The sequence below is a fragment of the Kogia breviceps genome, chromosome 1 (genome assembly GCF_026419965.1).
Source record: "Kogia breviceps isolate mKogBre1 chromosome 1, mKogBre1 haplotype 1, whole genome shotgun sequence".
Lineage (NCBI taxonomy): Eukaryota > Metazoa > Chordata > Mammalia > Artiodactyla > Physeteridae > Kogia > Kogia breviceps.
Genome location: NC_081310.1, coordinates 4,579,054 through 4,601,986, shown reverse-complemented (window position 1 = coordinate 4,601,986; position 22,933 = coordinate 4,579,054). Strand labels below are relative to the sequence as shown.

Sequence of the window (22,933 nt, the reverse complement as noted above, 5' to 3'; positions counted from 1 at the left end):
AAACACAATGGAATCAAAGACGCCTACGGTGCCCCGTTGGTCAGAGCCTGGGTCCCGGGCACAGGGTTATTTAAGGGCCCACTGGTCTTGCAGTTGCCTGGCTGACCACTAGATGGCAGGTGTATACTAGGAAGGCACAAGGCTGGATGCAGGTAAGTTTACAGCGGGTCACAGAAACTGGGGGAGATCAGAGGTGGGCGGGCAGAAGGCGGTAGGTGGCATGGAGACGGGGCCGACCCAACTTGCAGGCCCCGATGGTGCAGAGTAACAGGAAGCCATTCATTGTTTTTCCCTTCAACAAATATTTGAGGACCTCCTGAAAGCTTCTCTGCACTCTTTGAAGGTAAGTAGCAGCCACACCTCAGTAAAAAAAAAAAAATTCTTGGCATCTCTTCACACCACAAACATCCGTTAAGCACCTACTACACGTGAGCTGCTGTCTTCCATGCTGTGAGGCACACAAAAGAAAAGATGTTCCTTCCTCTCAAGATTTTCAAAAAAGGGTGAAAATGCCAAATACTGAATATAATAAAGCAGTTACAAACAGTTCTTCCTGTGGATATAATTGCACTCAGCTTTTTGATCACATATGACAACTTATGTAAATGACCATTAATACTGATCATGATTTATGTCACATTGTAACACTCCTAACAAGTAGGTTCCATCAGCAGGCGAACAATACTAACAACATAGAATTGTAACTACATCCTTTAAATCCCGTGAACTCTGGGATCAATAAGGAGGTTTGGAAGTTTCTGAACTGTACAGACCTAGTGCAGCTGGAACTCTAGCCGTGGTCAGGCACTACTGACCCCTGAGGCTGTGCAAACTAGCAAATAACTACTGGCGTTTGCAACTCTCTTGGGAGCCAGTACTACACTAAAAGGGTATGGTTTTTGGATGCAAGAAGACATCGTAAGGAAACAAAACAAGCAGAGTTTTACACCCCTCTGACGCAAAGAATTAAGAATAAAGATGGGGAATTCAACGTCACACGTCTTCAATTGGACTCTCACTATAGGTTCTAAACACATAATTGTGCAATAAAAATTTTATCACATGGAAATATAAAACAAAGCAAAAAATTAATATACTATCAATATTTTGGAAGTAATAAGCACTTGTATAGCAAGGGATGCTTACTAAGAATGTTAAAAATACTAAACTAATGCAAAAAAGCTATCAGTGTGGATTAGAGAAGATATTGTATTAGAGAAGCGAGACACTGAGTGAAGCAAAGAGAACGGCCTGGAGCAGACGGGAAGGAAGAGCAGACACACGAGGACCCTGACAGAGGCAGGGGTCCAGCTCACAATACCATCAAACCCCACGTCTCCTGAGGCAGCAAGAGATGAGTCTGGCTTAGCTACAAAAAGCAAGATAAGTGCTTCCTTTCTTTTCACCACAGTGGTTTCCCCAAAGCATATCGGAGGGTAGAATGGTGAGGATCTTCCCAGGAGGCACAAGGAACCTGTTATCCTGCAGTTACCATTTTTGTCACAAGATGGCAGACAAATCTAACACTAGGGCAAGATCCTGGGAAGGTGAGATTCACAGTCGGGGTTAAGGGACCAGGGAAAGGTAAGCGATACAGGCAGATGAATGGGAAAGTACAAGTGTTTAGACTTCGTAAAATTGAGATGCTTGTGATATGTGAATTTTTTGAAAGGAGGTACTCTCTGTGCTACTGTCCCCATTTCAGAGTTGAAGTGACTGAGGTCCAGAGTGTTACCTGGCTTTTCCAAAGTCTACAACAACCCCCTGGGCCTATGCCCTTTGCAGCCTAAGACAAAAAATATCTGCGTGAAATAATATGGGAATGAATTATCAAGAAAGCTACTATACAGAGTTATAATGCCAACACCTTAAAAATACATGGCAGTTTGCAATTTGAAAAGAGGTTTAAAAACGTGTGTTATCATTCTTATAGGCGGTAACTGAAGCACAAAGTGACTTAGCCGTGACTTACCTGCTTTAGTGTATTAGGTGTTTTATAGATCATACTTTAAATACCTACTTTACCACACACTTTGGTGAGCATTTTCCCTGTTTTACATATTAGGGAACCAAAAGCTTAATGAAGTAAAGCATCCTGGGCAAGTTTAGGCAGTTAGTGACAGAGCCGAGGCTGCGACCCAGCTGTTCTGCCTTGCCGAACGGAACTGTTCATGATAATTACACTAGATAAGTCAGTCCTCAGAGACTCAGAAGAAATAAATGTCTGAAAAGTAACCCAAGAAAGACCTTCTTAAAATGGCAAGTTTTTTTTTTTTTTTTTTCCCCACGGTACGCGGGCCTCTCACTGTTGCGGCCTCTCCCGTTGCGGAGCACAGGCTCCGGACGCGCAGGCGCAGCGGCCACGGCTCACGGGCCCAGCCGCTCCGCGGCACGTGGGATCCTCCCGGACCGGGGCACGAACCCGCGTCCCCTGCATCGGCAGGCGGACCCCCAACCACTGCGCCACCAGGGAAGCCCGACAAGTCTTAACCTCAATTTTAAAAACAGGTGGTAGTTACAGAAAGATCAAGAGCACTACTGTCCGGGTAGGTGAAGAGACGAGAGATTTCAGACACTTTTCCAAAGATATTTCTGTCAGAGCAAGAAAGTTAAACCGAAGGATTAACAAGATACGTGTTTGCTGAAGTCTGATGAATTCAGGTTATGAAGGGCTTCTATTACCAGGCTAAGGAAATAAGCTTGAATAGAAGCGTCGGAATTCCGTTTCCGGGCAGGTGAGCGTCACGTGAGACTAGTCCCGGCAGGAAGATTCTGAAGTGGTCCCGACACACCCGTGACCACGTAACCAGCCTCCCCTCCTACAGCCACGGCACCGTCTCTGCCAGCTTTAGCCACCTCATGCTCCATCGCTCGGCTGTCACCTGATACGCACTCTCTTATGAAAGCAGTGTTCTGTGAGGACATTCCTGTCTTACCAAGTCCTCGAGGCCACGAATCATATCTTTTAATTCATTTTTCTTTTACATCCACTTCCATTTTGAATGCAAAAAGCAGCAAAAGAAGGTCGATTCCCATCCTAACCATGACAAACATCTGGATGGTCTTAAAGGAAAATACAATTTTTTCTTGAACCTATCAGAGTGCTGAGTTGTAAGGCAACCAAGTAAAATGAATTCCACAGAGTTAGAAGCCCCTCCAAAGAGAGACAGGAGGCAGGGTCTAGTTCATCCGCGGCAAAGCACACACGCAGAAGAGCAGCTGGAGTATAAACAGGGAGGAAGCAACCGAGACCGCGTGTGGACTCACATGCCGTTTGGAAGAACTGCTAGACTCAGAGACAGGGGTGCCTGCACTCGCAAGCTCTACTCCACAGGTAAAATCCTATAATTGTATTTGCCAGATCAGGCAACTCTACCACCTGGTGCTGCAGAGAAGGACTGGGGACAAACAGGAGTCCAAAAGCGCTCCCTTGGGGGTGCAGGCCTGCAGGAGACAGGCACGAAGCCCACTGACTCCTGAGGATCGTTCATTTACATACAGCAAGAGCCTGAGCTGCCGGCCGACGTCACAAACTCAACCCCAAGACCACGAGGGCAGGTGTAGAAGTACATACTCTACAGCCCAGGGAGGAGCCGGAGGCCCTGATAGGCACAGGATCCTACACGGATACCAAGCATAAGTTTACCACCACTAGGGAGGGGCAGGTAGCCTGCAAACTGCCCCAAACCAATCACAGGTAAAGGGAAGTTTATCCACCACAAGCAGGAAGGGAGGGATGCTGAGAAGGTCCCACACCCGAGCCACAGGGGCACGTGGCCTATGAAGACCAAAGCTGGACCAGAGCACAGAAAACCCATAAGGCTAGGACCACGTAACTAGCAACAGAAATTAACTGCTGAGGGACGGCTGCAAACACCAAGAGAGACCCGCTATGTGGAGGGACTGCTGACAGCTGAGGGTGAAGGCAGAACACTGAGAAAAACCTTCTGGTACCTCCAGAAGTACTGCCGTCTATACACACTTATAATAACAGCAGCCACTGCAGGTAATGATGTCAACAACAAAATCCCAACCAGTCCAACACATGATGAACTCAACCTCTTGTACTAACTACCTCACACCATTTCTGGGTGTAAGTACTATTTAACTTACTTCTCTACTGCTTTTTTACACATGGGATCCATCACCCAAGAGCTACCAGACATGAAAGTAAGAACAAAATAAAAAGAAGGAGAATATGCATAAACAGATGGGATGACAGCAGAGAGACATAATCTATCAAAGAGTCAAGTTGAATGATAGAATTGTAAACAAAAACATTATATAAAAGATAAAGAATTCTTTTGATGGGCTCATCAGCCATTTAAAACAGGTCAATAAAAATTATTTAAACTGGCATTCCTATACACTAACAATGACCTAACTATCTGAAAAAGAAAAACAGACAATCCCATCTACAATAGCATCAAAAACAATAAAGTACTTAGAAATAAATTTAACCAAGGAAGTTAATGATCTATACAACTAGAACTTTTAAGACACTGATGAAAGAAACTGAAGAAGACACAAATAAATGGAAAGATATCCTGTGTTCCTGGACACAAAGAGTTAATATTGTTAAAATGTCCATATGACCCAAAGCCAGCTACAGACACAATGCAATTACTATGAAAATTCCAACAGCATTTTTCATTTTCCTATTTCATAGAAATAGGAAAAAGAATCCTAAAATTTGTATGGAACCACAGAAGACCCCAAATAACCAAGTCAGTCTTGGGAAGAGCAAAGCTGAACTTCCTGCTTTCAAACTATATTACAAGGCTATCATAATCAGAACAGTATGTTATTGATATGAACTATACATAGATCAATGGAACAGAATCACAAGCCCAGAAATAAACCCATGCACTTATGGTCTTGTAAGATTTGACAAGGGAGTCAAGAATACTCAATGGTGAAAGGGTAGTCTATTCAATAAATGATGCTGGAAAACTGGATATTCACATGCAAAGGAATGAAACTGCATGAATTTAACCTTACATCACTCATAAAAGTTAACTCAGAATGGGTTAAGGACTTAAATTTAAGACGTGAAACTGTAAAACTCATAGAATGTTAGAAAACATAGGGAAAAAGCTCCCTGTCATCTGTCTTGATAATGATTTTTTGGATATGACACCAAAAGCACAAGCAACAAAAGCAAAAATCAATAAATGGGGCTACGTCAAACTAAAAAGCTTCTGCATAGCAAAAAAAATTATCAACAAAATGAAAATTTCTCCCATTCTCACGGAATGGAAGAAAATATGTGCAAATCATATATTGGATGGGGGTTAATATACAGAATATATTTTTTAAAACTCATACAATAGCAAAAATAATAATTATCTCATTAAAAAGTGGGCAAATGACTTGAACACTTTTCCAAAGATATACACATGACCATCAAGTACATTGAAAAGGTGTTCAGCATCACTAATCATCAGGAAAATGCCAATCACAACCACAATGAGATAACACCTCACACCTGTTAGAATGGCCATCATCAAAAAGACAAGAGGGAACGAATACTGGAGAGGGTGTGGGGAAAATGAGCCTTTGCGCACTGTTGGTGCGAATGTAAATTGGTGCAGCTACTCTGGAAGACAGTATGGAGGTTCCTCAAAACACTAAAAATAGAACTACCATATGATCAGTGATTCCACTTCTGGGTATTTATCAGAAGGAAATGAAATCACTGTCTCGTAGAGCTATCTGCATCTCACGGTCACTGCGGCACTTTGCACAACAGCCAAGATATGTAAACAGCCTGTGTACAGGAATGGATAAAGAAAATGTGGTGTATGCTTATACAGAGGCATAGACCATTCAGCCACAGAAAGGAAGCAAGCCTGCCACTTGTGACAACGTGAATGAAGCTGGAGGGCATTAGGCTCAGTGAAATAAGCCAGAGAGGAAAACACAAATAGTGTACGATCTCATTTACATGTGGAAAGTCAAAAAGCTAAACTCAGAGAAACAGAAAGTAGACTGGTGGTTGCCAGGGGCTGGGGGGTGAGGGAAATGAGGAGACACTGGTCGAAGGGTACAAACTCGCCCTAAACAAGGCGAATAAGTTCAGGGGCCTAAGGAGCAGAATGGTGCCTGCAGTAACACCACTGGCTTGTATACTTGAGAGTTGCTCATTTGCTGAGAGAGAGAGAGAGGCTTCAATGTTCCCGCTGTAATAAGTAAGTGGTAATTATGGGGCGTGAGGGATGCGTGTCAACTAACCTGACCAGGATGAGACTCAAGTGTTAGAGAAACCATGAAGGACTTCCAGAGAAGGCCGCACACAAAGCAGTCCTATTTTGTAGCTTGTTGAGATATTTATGCATCACGTGCTACTACCTTATGTTCTATACCAGGAAATATAATCATGTGTGACAGACATAAATCCGGTTCGAATGATACCAAGGTTCTATAATGCTCTCTAGTTACACGTCTGTTGACACTCCTGGCAATTTCTCTCTCTCGGGGACACTAAGGCACAGCAGCAGCAGCAGCAGCAACACCTGCAAAGACAAGACCGGCCCTGCCTTTCATCGGCGCTAGCGCTAACCTCTGGCCAACCGTAAAAGCAGTTCTTATACACAAAACAGGAAGAAAATCATCATTTCTGTATGCCGGGGTGCCTGGGAGAAAATAAGCATTCGTCTAGAAAACTTGGGGACTTTTGGAATGGAGAGCTGTTGTTACTTTCACCAAAAGCCCTTAAAATAAAGATGTAACGAGAAAAAGCTCTCACAAAGTTAAACAGAACAGAGCGGCCTCCGTGAGGTAATGACCGATGTACAGTCTAGAGTGCTAATACTCAATATATTCACTAAATGGAAAATTTAAGTACCTGTTTTTGTTTCAAGACTTTGTGATAAATGACATAGCCATTTGTGGCAATAAATCTGAAGAGTAAAAGTATAACATTAAAAAGGTACATTTCAATCCAAAAACATCTCATAAAATATAGGGAACATGTTCACGTAAGTGCTTATCATACCCTAGGTATTGTTCATTTTAAAAATGAAGTCCCGGCCAGTTGCTGAAAGAAGGAGTTGGTTTTGAATTATCTCTCTGAAAGAACAATGTTCTTGAACAATTTTATGACAATATACATTTCTCAAATATGTATTCTATTGTGTTTCTAAAAGAGAAAGGCAAATTTTATAATTAGGAATTTTGTCTTGCGTAACCATTCTTTCAAGGAAAGAGAATGTTACCTAATGGTCACTAGAGGGCACCCCTGTCATCCATAACTGGGGTGTTGGGGAGGAGGGCTGGCGGGGCACAGATGTAACAATAATCAAATTTGACATGTTGGAAATGAATATGATTCCAACAGAAACAACAGAGAAAAATAACTTTCTTTAAAACAACAACATGGTACCCATATTTTCAAATTGGACTGAAAGGATCAATTCTATAAATTAGTGGCATTAGTGTAAATTAGACTAAATAGACGCTGTATCAAAGAGCGGCTTTTGGACAAAGACTGCTAAACCATGTTTTCATTTAGGCAGTACTTGTTGTGGGCATCTTTTAATAGAAACACACTTAAATTATTTTTAAAAACATTTTATCATTTGAAACTCTCATATTTTAATACTTATACTTTCTGATCACTTTAGCTTAATCATAGTAACAGAATTCTCAATACTAAGCCAAAGTAAACAGAGTGCTAAAAATATAAAACTAGGGTTTCTCTTTTTGTTTTGTTTTGTTTTGGCTTACCATGATTTGGTTAAACTTATTTTTATTATTTTGTAAGGTTTATATTATATTAAGTATTTTTTCCAAGTATCTGGCCCTCCTCCTTCATAAACTCATTTCTCCCCCTTCCCCCGAGGTCACACTTATTTTTCTCATTGTGGTTTACAGTCATTTTTTTCTTGGTCAGAAGAAGCAAGTGGCTACTTCCCTCTGTAAACCAATGACTCTGCCATTTCTGTCTTGACCAATAAAGCAAAGCTATTCAATAGACTATATTTTTCAAAGATCCCAACAAGTATGTCATTTTCTGAAATCTATTCTGTCACCTGAGAAAGAAACACTGTCCTTAATTACATTCATTTTATTCCCAGATTCCACTGAATTCCAATGAAGAAAAGTGTGTCATAAGCACAATACTATAAACCACACCCTACTAGGTGTGAATATCCCATCACTTACGATGCTTAGGAACTAAGCAATTTAGAGAATCTAAATGTTTATCCTTTCTGGTAAATTTCACAGAAACAAATTCGTTGGCAGTATTTTAAAATATGAGATTTATTCCGTGTAAAATGTAAACCATCTGACATCTCATATTTAAAACATGCTTACGTACTGGGAATTAAGTTCCCATTCAACTGAAATGTGGCTTTCAAATGCCTTACCTGCAAGTCTCCACATGCCAAAAAAGGCATATACAACTTCTAAGCACATTTTTTAAAGATGAAATTACATTACTCATCAATTATAAAATGAGCTCATTGATGCTGTGCTATATTCCAAATCCTTTAGGATGATTTATAAACCAATAAATACGTAAGGACTCAAAAAGATAGCAGTTTCATTTGAAGTGTACATTATCACCTTGTACTATGGGTAAAAAATGGAAAAATCACATGTATCATATTTTATGGCATGAACTTTGTCCTTATTTCTTCCCTCTAAAGAACTATTCATATCTTGGACTATTAGTCTATACGTGAATGTCATTTGAAAAACAGAATAAATGGCCACTAGTTTAATAGTACCTCATCTTATTAGGAGGCATTATGGCTATTGAGCATATTTCTATTTGTAAACACTGTATTTGGGTTAAAGTCTTGACTACATTCCAAGCGAGGGTATTTGTCAGCAGTCACACACTTTATATTATAGTACAAATGCAAAAACAACCTTCCATTCATATCTTCTCATGCAGCTTTTACGTAATTAATTAGACAGGTTGAAAATACACCTGAGAGGATTGCTACGCGTCCCAGACATGCAATAGTTAAGAGTGATACGTGTGCCAGGGTTTTAATGGGGCTTAACAACAAAAAGCTTCAATCCTCCACTTTCACTCGATTTTGCTGCAGTGGTTTTGCTTGCTTAGGGCCAACCATCTGCTCAGGTTGACTTGTAATACAGCAACACTCTTGCTCGCCATTCACTGGTCTAGTTATGTGTGTGTGTGAGCCTGTGAGAGACACAGACACACAGACAGCACACATTACGATTACCAGAGTAAGTTAAGAAAGGCTATTACTATTAAATATGCAGCAGTATCTTAGGTTCATATAAATTTTGCATATTATTTAAAGTTATTTCTCTCATTCTTAGAAAGTTTCAATAAATGTTTACACGCAAATATTTTAAAACATAATTTTAAATGACAGACTTAGTCTAGACATTGCTCACTGAGTCTACAGTGTTTTGTTCTAAAATAAAATGGATGAAAGAAGGTAAGTATGTAGTCAAGATGAAAACGGTTCTGCACCATGGCCAGTGGCGGTATTCTCTCCGGACCCAACTGGCCCTATTTTCAATAAAACCAGAGGAGGAACCTTTCCCTGGAGTCCTGTTAGGCTGGGGCTGCTGCTGGAACTGTCATCTTCACACAAAAGGGAAAAGGGTTGGGCTTTACAAATGTGAAGCCTAATTGGAAGATCTTCATGGCTACACCCCTGACATTTATTGAAGCCTCATCAACAAAACGGGAAATAACCATACTAATTAGCAGACCAATACACAAATTACCATTTGTTGCGAGTAGATATAGATTCACAATCCATTTCAAAAATAAGCTAAGTAATGGAAGCTTAAAACACCACACATTTTAATTTTTGTTCTTTTCTACAGTACCCAGGTTATAGAATTTTTTTTTTTTTTTACTTTAAAATACACTCTTGGAATTTAAATGACCAAAGTCTCACTTTTCTCTTTCGAAAAATGGATGAAGATGAAGTGTTTCATTTACACAAATCTAGTTGGGAAACTGGAAATGTAAAGTTCTTCTTATACAGCCAAAATTGACTTTTCAAATGGATAAGGAAACAGGTTAGAAATAGGATGAGTCAAGTCCACATTTTTTTTTTTTTTTTTTTTTTTTTTTTGCGGTATGCGGGCCTCTCACCGCCGTGGCCTCTCCCATTGCGGAGCACAGGCTCCGGACGCGCAGGCCCAGCGGCCATGGCTCACGGGCTTAGTTGCTCCGCGGCATGTGGGATCTTCCCGGACCAGGGCACGAACCCGTGTCTCCTGCATCGGCAGGCGGATTCCCAACCACTGCGCCACCAGGGAAGCCCCACATTCTTTACTTAGATAATCTGACAATAAAATGGCAAAGTTAAGGTCTTACAAACTTACAAACCAAGAGATTTCTTGGTTACAAACAAAAAGTTGTATATTTCTTTCCAAATCATAAACTGAGATCTAAAGGTATCCCTACTTAGAATGAAGACAGGTAATTTTAGGGAGCCCAGTGCTTCAGTGACTACAGGATTGTTAGTGACTCTGGAAAGAGAGAACAGAGAAGAAGGTGAGATGGTGCCACTGCTATAAAAGACCTGAAGCTCAAGATATGTGTCTACGTATAAATGGACAGCGGCCAACTACTCAGTGCCCACCGCGTGGCAGGTGCTTTACACACATGATCTATAATGCCTGCAGCATCCTCGGAAGATGACATGTACTCTTCCTACCGTTTCACAAATGTAGAAACTAAGGCTTAGAGATGGTGTGTCTGGCTTCATGCTGGATGCCAGCAGCCTCCTCCAAGTCAAGACTCTGGCTGTAAAGTCCACACCCCTGGCTCTAACAGCCCCTCCTCCAAGAGCACCCGTCTCAAAGCAAAGCACGAGAGCAGTGGCCGGGGCTTAACGCTCCCGGATGAGCCCGTCTGCCTGCTTTCCAGCCCCTGCTCTGCTCTTGATTACTGACGAGTTCTGGGCGCGTTTCTCAATCCCTCTGTTCCCCGCGTCTAAATCTGAAAAATGGGCTAATAGTTCCCGCTCTGCTTGGATTGTTGGGAGTTTTAAATTTATCCTGTAGTACGCACAACCACACACACACTGTTAATCAAGGAACTGTCTCTTTTCCGGTGCACTTTAATGTTCTCTCAACTCTGTAACAATTGAGGTTTAGAAAATAGTAGTAAAATGGGGCTTCCCTGGTGGCGCAGCGGTTGAGAGTCCGCCTGCCAATGCAGGGGACGCGGGTTCGTGCCCCGGTCCGGGAGGATCCCACGTGCCGCGGGGCGGCTGGGCCCGTGAGCCGTGGCCGCTGAGCCTGCGCGTCCGGAGCCTGTGCTCCGCAACGGGAGAGGCCACAACAGTGAGAGGCCCGCATACCGCAAAAAAAAAAAAAAAAAAAAAAAAAAAAAAGAAAATAGTAGTAAGAACATCAAAATTATCTGGATTCACCAAATCCCATAGGTAGCTACAGAATCTTGCTTTCAGGTAACTGAATTTACCACCAAGCAAGTCTTTTAAGAGAATCTGGTCACGTGAACAATCAAATATAAGACTCGGCCCAGGACATGGTTCCTTCCGGAGAAGCGAGGACTGACACGAGAGATGCTACAGAAGGAAGGAAAGAGTGTATTCTAGGCTTATTTCTGCTTGTAACCTTTGCATCTTTTTAAGCAGTTCAACACTCATGTGAAAGCCGAGGCCACAGCGAGGAAGGTTCTGATGAGCCTGAGAGCTTCGCCTCATGAGGCCGCGTGGGGGACAGCAAATAAAGAGAAGCGACCTTCCCTCTCTCGACACGGGGATCCCTGCCAGGCGCATCCTCGGCACTGCGAGCAGCCAGCCCCACGTCCTGAGCTGCGTCTCTGTGCGCCATGAATCACGGCAGCCGTGTCTTCGCACTTTGGCTGCTCAGCGCGGGACGGGGCCTTAGCTTCTTACCACACTTACTTTCTCTCCGCTGTGAAGCTTCGCTAAATTAAATGAATTTTAATTCTTTATTCTATGATTCTTTGTAAGATATCAATTTATTTTTGGAAATAGGTAGAATATAAACAAATAAACGTCAGCGTCTCTGACGTATTTATTGATATCTAGGCTCTTTCTTTAACCACATCCAACTAGCTCCAGAACTGCTTCCACATTTGATTGAAAATCTTAATGTGCTCAGATCCTAATATGATTACAAGCTGTACAGATAGAAGCGGGAGCACATACTGACTTGGGAACCACCACAGAACAACACGCACACGGGTCTAGCATCAACCTTCTGTCTCCTCCACAGGATATACTGGATCTTATTTTGATTAAATCAACGAGATTGGATTATCTCCAAAAAGCGGACCAAGGAAGCTTCTGCAACATCAGACCACAAAGAGAAGGCAGTAGACTCTGCCCGATCCCTCTTGATCTCTTTGCCCAGAGTGCAAATATTGCATCTGAAGCTCATTTTGGCTGAGGCCCTTTGCTTTGTGGAAGTGGCTCATCTCTCCCGTGAGAACGGAGGCCACGGCAGACCAGCAGGGTAGGCCGACCTGAAACTCACCAAGCTTCAGATGTGTGGGACAAAGATCCAGCCTCTAACCACTCAAAAATATAGATTTTTCTTTTCTTTGGCAAAGATGACTTCTTGGCAAATAGCATTGTAAGGCAATTGGAAAAAGTAGAAATCCTTGGAGATCCTGTCATGATCCTTAAAACCCCTTCTCTGAGAACTGCTTTCCCTGTTCACACCCACCACCGTCCCAGTGTCCGTGGCAACGCGGTCCTCTCCCCGCCTCCCTGGCTAGAGCAGACAGAGCCAAGGATGAATGCCCGATCCATGCGGGCTGATTACATTCTTCCTCAAGAAACCGGATTTGGGAATTGTGATCAATTTCTTTCTTTTCTTTAAATTTAAATTTAGAAATTTTTTGGAGTATAGTTGATTTACAGTGTTGTGTTCGTTTCAGGTGGGGTTGACATATACACACTACTATACGTAAAATAGATAACTAATAAGGACCCACTGTGCAGCACAGGGAACTCTACTCAGTGCTCTGTAATGGCCTAGATGGGAAAGGAATCCAAAGAAAAGAGTGGCCATATGTATATGTGATCCATTTTCTAGCAGCTGTTTGAACTGAGGGCCTGCAAGCTCAGTGAAGGGACAGAGGAGCTGAGGAAGCCGACCTACAGAACGCACAGTGAACAAACACGCAGAGAGAACAGACCAGGTGAGACAGACAGAGAAGGTGGCGGGCTCCATACTCCCCTCCCCGACCGCTTCTCCCGTTTTCCAGTCCCAATCCTCCCAGAGGTCTATACACACCCCTGCACATGGATGCAGGAACACCTAGATCCTCATAATAAATGTCCTGCTGTTGTCGTATTTCACGTGTTCTGTGTTTGCTAACACTATGAAATTAAAGAAGTAATGCGAAGCTGGAATCAGATGGCAATTTCCATTTGAATGTTCCATGGTCTGCTTTTATAAATAAGCTGCTGACCACAGTTGGCTATCATTTCAAAGCCCTGTAGCTTTCAGCTCAAAGAAGTAAAATCAGTATTGCAAGAAAACACGCATTCTGGCAGCTATGGGGAAAAAAAGTAAGGGTGGAAAGTAGCAAGGAAAAGAATTGCCAAAGGGCCCAAAATTTACCTCTTTGGTTAGTGTGTATGTGAATCTAAAGCTATCAAATTTCAATTCCAGAAGAAATACAAGCAAAGGCAAAAAATTCAATTACAATAAATACTGGGTTGCAAACGGTTGGAAATATAAACTCAAAAAATTTAGCTGTTAAAATACATATACATAGATGTATGTATCTATTTACATAACGGGACAGATGTACACAAAGAAACATATTCTGGGTATACACACTGCCTGAAACTCAGGTATTTATCACTCGCAAAGACTGTCACGCAGTCATTATCAGCATCTGCACAATAAATCTAAATACGTTGGTTTAACAAATTCCTATATACCAAGTAGGAAAATAATAATTGTCAAAAGAATAAGCTCTACTTCTTTTAATTCTTGTTAAAGTCATGTCATGTCCACCTGAAAACCATAAAATGCTAACTAATGAACGCAGATAACTGCACTAATGGTTATCACAGTGAATGACGGCCATGAAGATTCAGGGTAAGTATGTGACGAATGTAACCTATTATCCTGTACGGTTTTCTATCACCTAATATAATTTTCTCTATCAGAAACGGTGTCTCTAGGAAACCAAAGAAAAGAAACAAAAGCAGAAATCAGTCATGTATTTTATAATTAAATTATCATAAAAATATTGTGCCACGTTAAAGAAAAGGCAGATTTAAAAATTTAAATATGAGGAGAGAAAAATAATTTTCTTAATTTAAAACTGACATTTAGAACAGGGATTTCTCCAATTTAAGTGTTTGCTTTTTATCTTAAAGCATCCTGCAGGTAACAAAGATTCCCACCTTTCTTTCACATAAAAATCTATTTATCATGATAAATATAATCTAAGTGCTTAATCCAATATTAAGGAAGTAAACATTCTGGAAAAGTTTTTAAGACGTCAAAGCTTGAGGACAAACAGGAAATGAACATTCTAGTGATGGGAGAAAAATTAAGAAACTGATTGCAAATCCATCATTAATTTACAAGTTAATAAATGTTTTCCAGTTAATGGTGGTAGCCAGAAAAGTCTCCTACCCCTGTGGAATGATTATTTCATTGAAACAGTTCAGGTCATGCAACCAGCATTCATGACCAACAGGCTGCAGTTAAGCAATAATAATGTATGAAAGCGTAGGCTTAACAAATGGATAAATCATAGAGAAGGCACTCGGTACGTTATAAAAACAGCCCCCTGAAGCAGAGATCTTTAATGTTTTTCCAAAATGCCTGGAAAAGTTCCTGGCGCATAATAACTGTTGAACAACCGAACAAATGGGTCTTCTTTACAAAGGCTGAGGTTTTAGCACCGCTTCCGGGGCCCTGTCCCCATTCCTAAAGACACAGGAGAGCCCTGCCCCAAGAGTCCGCACATCCAGGGAGCTACCTGAGCACCGGAGGTGGGCTCTCGTGCAGCCCTGCCACGAACTCGTTACAAGACTTCAGGTGAGTGATGGGGCCATTCGGCTGCCAACTTCCTCAACCATAAGCTTTGGAGGCTGTGATAAATGAAGCTTTGCAGCTGCCTCCAGGTCCATGGTTTCCTAACTATAATCCATTCGAGGATTCCTTTTAAAAGCTCGTTTTCTAAGACCACTTAAAGTACGATTTGGCGTATGCAAACTTTGCTTCCTTAAAACCAGCAGCAACACACTTAGGATGCAAAATCAGAGACACATACAGCTATGATCCTGGACCCTTTCCTACTTTAGGACAATATTTTAAGTAGCATTAGATAGAAGCAGAAGCTTTAACTATTGATAGCAAATAAAATATCTAACTTTAGAAGAAGACAGACATACCTCACTTCATATTCTAATTTCTACAGATACTTTAGCAGTCAAATCCGCACGTATGAGCGTCACCTCACTTCTGTGCTAAAGGAAGCCATCAGGAAGCTACCCCGCCCCATCCCGGGCAACCACACACTGCCCTGACGCTCGCTCACCGGGAGGACATGACACAGTGGCGCGTGTACAGACGGGGACCTGGACCCTGGGCTCCCAGGACCCTCCTACGTGGCCCAACAGGTGGCCCAACAGGTGGCCCACCTACTCACCTCCCCGACTGTCAACGCAAGGTTTCTCACCACGTGATAACAAAATCAAGGGGCTCCAAATTTTCCTGAAGAATTGATTGGAATTGCATGACTTTAGAATCTGGGAGATGGGAGGGTAAAAAAAAACCTCACCTGGGCAAGCTTACGCCTTGCTAGGTTTCTTCCCTTTTCACTGTGTAGCGTGTAAATGGGCGTATACTGTACAGAACCAGAACAAGTCCCACAATCGTCCTCATTTTCCTACACGTGAAGAAGCATACAAGAGGTTATTCTAAAATATTCACTTTATTACTAAACTTTTTTGCTTAATAGATAAAGTATCCGATACAGATGCAAATAACAAAATAACACTTGGGGTATAAGTTTAAAAAAACCTATTTAGGAAGAAAATGCATTTTTCTATATTATGAATTAATAAATTCCAAAATAATCGGACTCTTTTGAACAATTTCAATAAAATTTATATGAAGATTGCTCACTCTCCATTACTACAATGAAAGTTTTAAGTAGTCTCTTCCCTCCAGAGACAGAAATTCAAACCACAACTGATAAAATCTGCAAAGATATTATATGTAATCAAATTAAACACACGTATACATAAACGTAACTATTCACATATATGCAATATTCACAGATTCAAATACAACTCTGTAAATTAAGAACATTCTTCAGGGCTTCCCAGGTGGCGCAGTGGTTGAGAGCCCGCCTGCTGATGCCGGGGACACGGGTTCGTGCCCCGGTCCGGGAGGATCCCACGTGCCGCGGAGCGGCTGGGCCCGTGAGCCGTGGCCGCTGCGCCTGCGCGTCCGGAGCCTGTGCTCCGCAACGGGAGAGGCCACAACAGTGAGAGGCCCGCGTACCAAAAAAAAAAAAAAGAACATTCTTCAATTTAAAGTAGCTACTATTGGAAAGATCCTATAAAGCCAAACAATGGCATTCCTGCCTTAATTCTGCACCAAAGATCATCTTTAAAAAAAAAAAAAAATTCTCAGCTTGAAGCAAGAATTTCAATTGTGATATCAAGGCAATCAGCTTTATGAAAACATACATCCTCTTAAAGAATCTTTGAAGATCTCGGTAGCTCTGTGATAAAATATGCAGACAATAAAGAGATTATTCAGGGGGTGCATATAGAATGGCAGATAGTTGCCAGAGGGCTTGTTATGAAAAATACATTCTTGAACAAAGGGCTAAGCATATTTCAAAAGTCATTAAAAACATAAATCTCGTGTGATTTGTAAGGCATAAGCTTCAAACTAACGCAAGAATCAAGGTAGAATGAAAAGCAGCACAGGACGTACCTTGTGTCTCAGCTTGCTCTTCACTTCCTTTATTCCCTGCTTTGCATGATTCTTTGCCTAGAAAATGATAACACCAGTGTCTGGCTCAGCGCGCTTCTAGTACATTTAAGGAATAAGTATATGAGATCCCATTTACTGAAAATTACCAAGTCTTTATATTATATGGAAAAAGAAGAAATTATAACGTAGAGCTCTATTTTCAGGGACACATACCACCCACTATCACACCTAAATGAGGGGGGAAAGCAGGATTCGTCTCTGTTTGCACAGGAATCATACAAAGGCTAGCAGTCAGCCTGTTCCTCCTCCTAAACGATTAAAAAACACAAGAGGCCACCAGATGACTACCGCCCAGCCATAATCTGAAACTCTGACAAACGGGCAAGGAAAAGAGAAAGCACATCACAGCAGCAGGTTATCTGGGCAAATGCCTGGACTTCAAGAAACTCAGGCAACTTTACAAAGTGCTTTTATAGGCAGACACGAGTCTTGTTGCGTCTATGTCATACACAGTTTTCCTGGAAAAAATTACCAGTCATTTAACAATTTAAAGGCTCTGTTCATGGTCCAGGGGAACCTGGCTCCAGAATCGGAGGCCGTGAGGTCCCGCTGTGGTTCCCGTGCAGCGTGAGTGAACTGAAGACCGCGGGGGACTTTCAGAAAAGCGCAATTCCCACTGGCAATTCCCACCCACAGAAGAAGTGAAAAGATGTTCACACTTATTCTGCGTTTCCTCGGCATTTGTGCGCTGGGTACCGAGCATGCTTTACCTCATTTAATCATCACAACACTATGAGGTTAGTACTATTATTATTACACTTTACAAATAAGGAAAGTGACTCGGAGGGTGTAAGCCTCCACAGCCTAGATTCAAATCCAGGTCCAAGTCCAACTTCTTCCCAAGCAGAAGGAGAAACTAAGCTTTTTAAAATACATCCACTGAATCTAAGCCTCACGAAAGAAAAGGCACTGTGAGTCTTATTCTACAGACTCAGGTCATGCAGATGAAGCCAAGTTACTTCCGGGGAGGGTCTTCCCAAGTTCACGGAGGGGAAGAGGGGCCTGTTAACATCCAAAGTACTCAGCAAGCATCTGGCATACAGTAACTGCTCAAGAAATGTTCTGAACGGAACTAAACAGTTATTTCGTTATTGTAAATGAGGCAAAACCAAAACATATGAGACACAGCAAAAGATAATCTAAAAAGCCACATAACACTAAATTATATTTCCATGGTTCTTTAGAATCAGTAGAGTATTTTCACATGCATTATTTTAGTGGTAAAGCCACTGGATCTATTTCAAGGGTCCGACATTAATGCCTACATTCCCGTTAGGTAAAAATGCATAATTACCCCCCTCAAAAATGTTCCTGCTCTAATCTCCTCAAATTTGCATCTGTCTTTACGCACATTTGGACTATATTCTAGTTTACCTAAGTATCCGCTATTCTTTCAAAACCCACCTGATCCACACTCATCGTTCAGGCGCTTCTAATGCAGAGCTGAGTGAGGTGTCAGTCACGGTCAGCAACCCTGTGCTGATTCGCTCACACGCCTGCTGTCCACCCCCCACCCCCCCCCCCCACTGACCTCTTTCAGACCATCTGGAAGGTGGGGACAGCATCTCTCTATCCTTTTCAATTTATCAAGTGGAAACTTATCAACGAACAAGTATTCTCTGAAGAAAAGCACTTCGGCAAATATGGCTTTGGCTAATATATATTTTTTTTTTTTTGCGGTACGCGGGCCTCTCACCGCTGTGGCCTCTCCCGTTGTGGAGCACAGGCTCCGGACGCGCAGGCGCAGCGGCCACGGCTCACGGGCCCAGCCGCTCAGCGGCATGTGGGATCTTCCCGGACCGGGGCATGAACCCGTGTCCCCTGCATCGGCAGGCGGACTCTCAACCACTGCGCCACCAGGGAAGCCCTGGCTAATAATTTAAAATGCAAAGACCTAACAGGAAAGTTGACTCAGAAAATCTTTTAAATATCTTTTTTTTTTTTTTTTTTTTGCGATACGCGGGCCTCTCACTGTTGTGGCCTCTCCCGTTGCGGAGCACAGGCTCCGTGGCCATGGCTCATGGGCCCAGCCGCTCCGCGGCATGTGGGATCTTCCCGGACCGGGGCACGAACCCGTGTCCCCTGCATCGGCAGGCGGATTCTCAACCACTGCGCCACCAGGGAAGCCCCAGAAAATCTTTTAGCCAAATCAAATACGTATTCACTTTGCTGTTATTTTTAGATGTACAAGAAGATACATATGTCAACTCGAGTTTTCTTTATGGCTCCTTATTAGCATGGAAAAACACAAGATAGAAAACTGTTCTAAACATAGAACAAAGTTCTAAGTATAGGACAAAATCATTATTTCCTTCAGTGAATACATATTCGGTACCTCTGTAGTGCGTCCAAAGCACCGAGGGTCACTCAGCAATACAAACATAAAAGCAGGGACAGTCCCTCTCTTACGCACACCACCTGTCCTGCTCCAATAACCAGTACAAAGCCTAGATCACGACAGTGATTTGCTGAATGAATAAACAGTTAAAAACATGGTTTCCAGGGTTTTAAAAAATGTATTATCTACAGAACTTCAAGGTAAATAAATCCTGTTATACAAGAGAAATTGGGAATTTCGTTCGTAGCAATCTGTGGTCAAAGGAGGAATTTCAGAGTTCATATTTCAGAATATGAGCAGTCTAGAAAGAAGAGTTTTAGGTACAACCATGAAGGTCACAGACTGACTTATCTACTTGCCCCAAACCTCTTGATTCATGTTCGACCTGATCACAAGACAAATGTTAAAAGTGATTAAGCGTATTCCAGAGTATCCAAATACTCTAATTTGCCTGAAATGAATTTAGGGAATAATCTTCCAAAGAGCAGAATTTTAAATTTTTGAAATACTTTACTGTTCTGCTGAGCAGGGTTCAAGATAAAATACTGATTAGAAGGATAAAAATTTAATAACAAATGGGGTTTTGAACATGTTTGCTTTATCTCTGTGCTTTTATAGAAGATATGAGTGAAATTAAGGAGCAGAACACATATTTAGCAAAACTAAAATATAGCCTCTTCAAGCCTGAAGGAAAATGTTGCGTATCCTCTCAGGAATCAAAGTGAAGGGTACTTGACTGTGACACCTTTTTAGAATCTTAAACGTGGAAAACGAGGCTCAACATTAGTTCGATTTTTTTTACATGGCAGCTATGTGCTATTTCATTGTGGAAAATTAACATCTCTTCAAAAACTGTATATAGATCAAACCACCAGTATTAATTAGAGTGAGAAGGCAATCTACTCAGAGAGCTTTCCTAGCAAGGCTTTGAACAAAGGCAGAGGCTGACACTTCTAAGACAAAACGTCACCTCTTCTTACTTTTACTTCCTGGTAACGCTTCAGATAGTTCAGAGATTTGGTTCCGTATCTTTGAATCCACTCTGTAGATTAGCCTCGCTACTAGAAAACATAACCTTTGAAACAGAGTTCTTTAAACAGAAATGGTGGCTACGTATATATCAAAATTGTAAGTTAAGGGAAGAACATAAGTTCTAAAGTTATCAAAACGTATTATTCTATCATTAATTCAGTCACATCGATTCATTACTGAGAAAGCATGTGAAAATAAATTCTTATAAAATCAAAACTAATGTCCGGAATATTTTTAGAAATACAGACTATATATATGACCTACTGAATTTTAAAAGAAAGCTTTGCTGAGTACCAAGCCACCAGCTCCTACTGGTCTCCTATATAGATACCAGATGCACAGACACAGCAAGCACTGAAGCAGAGGTCTGCCCACAGGCCCTGTGGAAGCACAGCAGAGCTATATAAACTCTTTTGGTGTGGGGCTGGGACTTCTGTTTTGAGGGGAACTAATGTCTAAAGTAAACTACGTCTACAGGATGAATTTAGTAGGTGGATAGAAGCCAAGAAAAGGACGTCCCCAAAGCAGCAGGAACGGCTTGTGAAGAATAAAGAGGCAGAAGAGAATGCCCTGCATTCACAAACTGAGCAGGGCTCAGGGTCTGGAAACACCGAGGCTGGGGGATTCGGGGAGATGCAACAGGATGAAGGAGGGGCCGGGTCCTGAAGGCTCTCAGCACAGTGAAGAGATTTTTATCTTGTTTATTATTTATCTATTGTGGTTGCTATTGGTATCATCATTATTATTTTACTACAAGCCATGGGGTATCACTGAAGAATTTTAATTTTGGAGAGTCAAAGTATTTTTGAGGGAAGAGAACCTGCCATATTTTTTTTTAATTGTTTTCTACTTAAGCCTCAAGTGCACAATGAGAATTTAAAATATGTTGTTAAATGAAAGAATCAAATCTTTAAAAATGGCTCTTCATCATGGACTGTTTCAATTTGAGGGCACAATTTTGCTGATAGCTTTGAAATAATACGAAGAACCATTTTTAGATTATACAAAGGAAATATCCTGTCTGGACAATGATACAGTTTTAATAATTGAGTTTGCTTCAGTCACTATTAACTCTATATTTTTTTAAAAAGCTTATTTAAAGGAAAATAGAAAAACTTTTGGATTTACATGTTTATCATCTAGGAAAATGTTATAAAGTTTTACCAGTAGAACTTTTAAACACCGAAGAGAACTTACAAATTTATACGCTGTTCGCACAGCGGGGGTTGCTTTGGTCATGGCTGTGTTGAGCAGTGCACCTCCTTTCTGCAAAGGAAAACCAGAAACACAGTCCTAAAAATTTTTGACCAGATTGTCCTGAAAACAAAGCATTATTAATAGTATAGAAAAAGAGCTTTACTCACAGTTTAAAGAAAGACCTACAAAATTATTTCATGTTGAATGTTTTCAAGCTTTTATATACGCTATAGTAATTTCACACAAAATATAAACATTCTACTCTGTTCTTTTAATTGGCATAATAAAGTCCCTTCGCCTTTGCAGTTTAGGCAGACTTGGGCAATATGACCAGTATATATTTAAAGTTTAATAAAAAAGAAATACAATCATCTGTTTCTCTGTTTGGTAATAAAGTCCCAATCTGTGACAGAGAGTTTTATATTTTAAATAATCATATTAACAAAAGCACATTATCAGAAATAATAAAACTCCCATCAAATCCTACCACTCTGCCCAACTCCTCCTTCTGGAATATATTATAAGGTGACAGTAATATCTGACTTTTCAAATCAAGCCATTTATTTTGAAAACGGAAAGACAAAAGCTTTCTATTTTAAAATTTTCTTTATTAAGTAGCAACAAACCATAAGCATAAAATAAAAATATTTCAAGTGTGAGAAAACATAGAAACATTTCGAACATTGCCAATAAACAGCATAAACACAAACAGTATACTTGAACTGAACATTCTCCCATATATGTTAGAGTGAAGGAAAAAAAAAGAAACTGTGATGGTTTATTATTACCTTGACTGTATGCACCCATTGTTGATATGACCTCGAGTTCCCTGAAATATATAAAAATAAGACGTCAGGAATATCTGATCAAAAATAAATCCATAAACCAAAATTCATCAAGAACTAGTATTTCCAGGATTTTAGTGGGCAAATTTTATTTAACTGCAATATTGTAAGAGAAGCAATTCACCATAAGAACTAATAAATGCTCTAATTCTTAGGAAAATAGTAACTAGCATTTTTAAGACTACTTTTCCTTTACTCATATACGAAGGTAACACGTTAAGGGATTCTATCTTCTTTCATTTTAACACTACTTTCAGAGGGAAAAAATAACCTCTCTTTTGAAATCTAAAATTCCTCCATCTTTTAAACTGATTTTTTAATATTTATGTCTATGTTGTTTTGTAAAAGTTTGGCTCTTTTATACAATTAGGTTCATTTAAAACAATATTTAAAGTGTATAAGGAGTGGGAGGGAGGGAGACGCAAGAGGGAAGAGATATGGGAACATATGTATATGTATAACTGATTCACTTTGTTATAAAGCAGAAACTAACACACCATTGTAAAGCAATTATACTCCAATAAAGATGTTA

General features: G+C 40.9%; 1 protein-coding gene across 8 annotated transcripts in view; it reads right to left on the bottom strand.

Moving 5' to 3' along the window:
• Positions 1–22,933, bottom strand: part of DENND1B (DENN domain containing 1B) — a 258,787-nt gene that overhangs the window by 28,998 nt on the left and 206,856 nt on the right. For 6 of the 8 annotated variants that reach the window (XM_059055774.2, XM_059055749.2, XM_067027477.1 and 3 more), the window contains 4 exons: positions 22,345–22,385; positions 21,557–21,625; positions 16,930–16,986; positions 15,761–15,868 (listed from right to left, as the gene is read on the bottom strand). In XM_059055774.2, the coding sequence (XP_058911757.1) occupies positions 15,761–15,868; positions 16,930–16,986; positions 21,557–21,625; positions 22,345–22,385 (275 nt within the window). The remainder of the gene's footprint in view (positions 1–15,760; positions 15,869–16,929; positions 16,987–21,556; positions 21,626–22,344; positions 22,386–22,933) is intronic. The other 2 variants (XM_067027466.1, XM_067027479.1) reach the window with 2 other exon arrangements.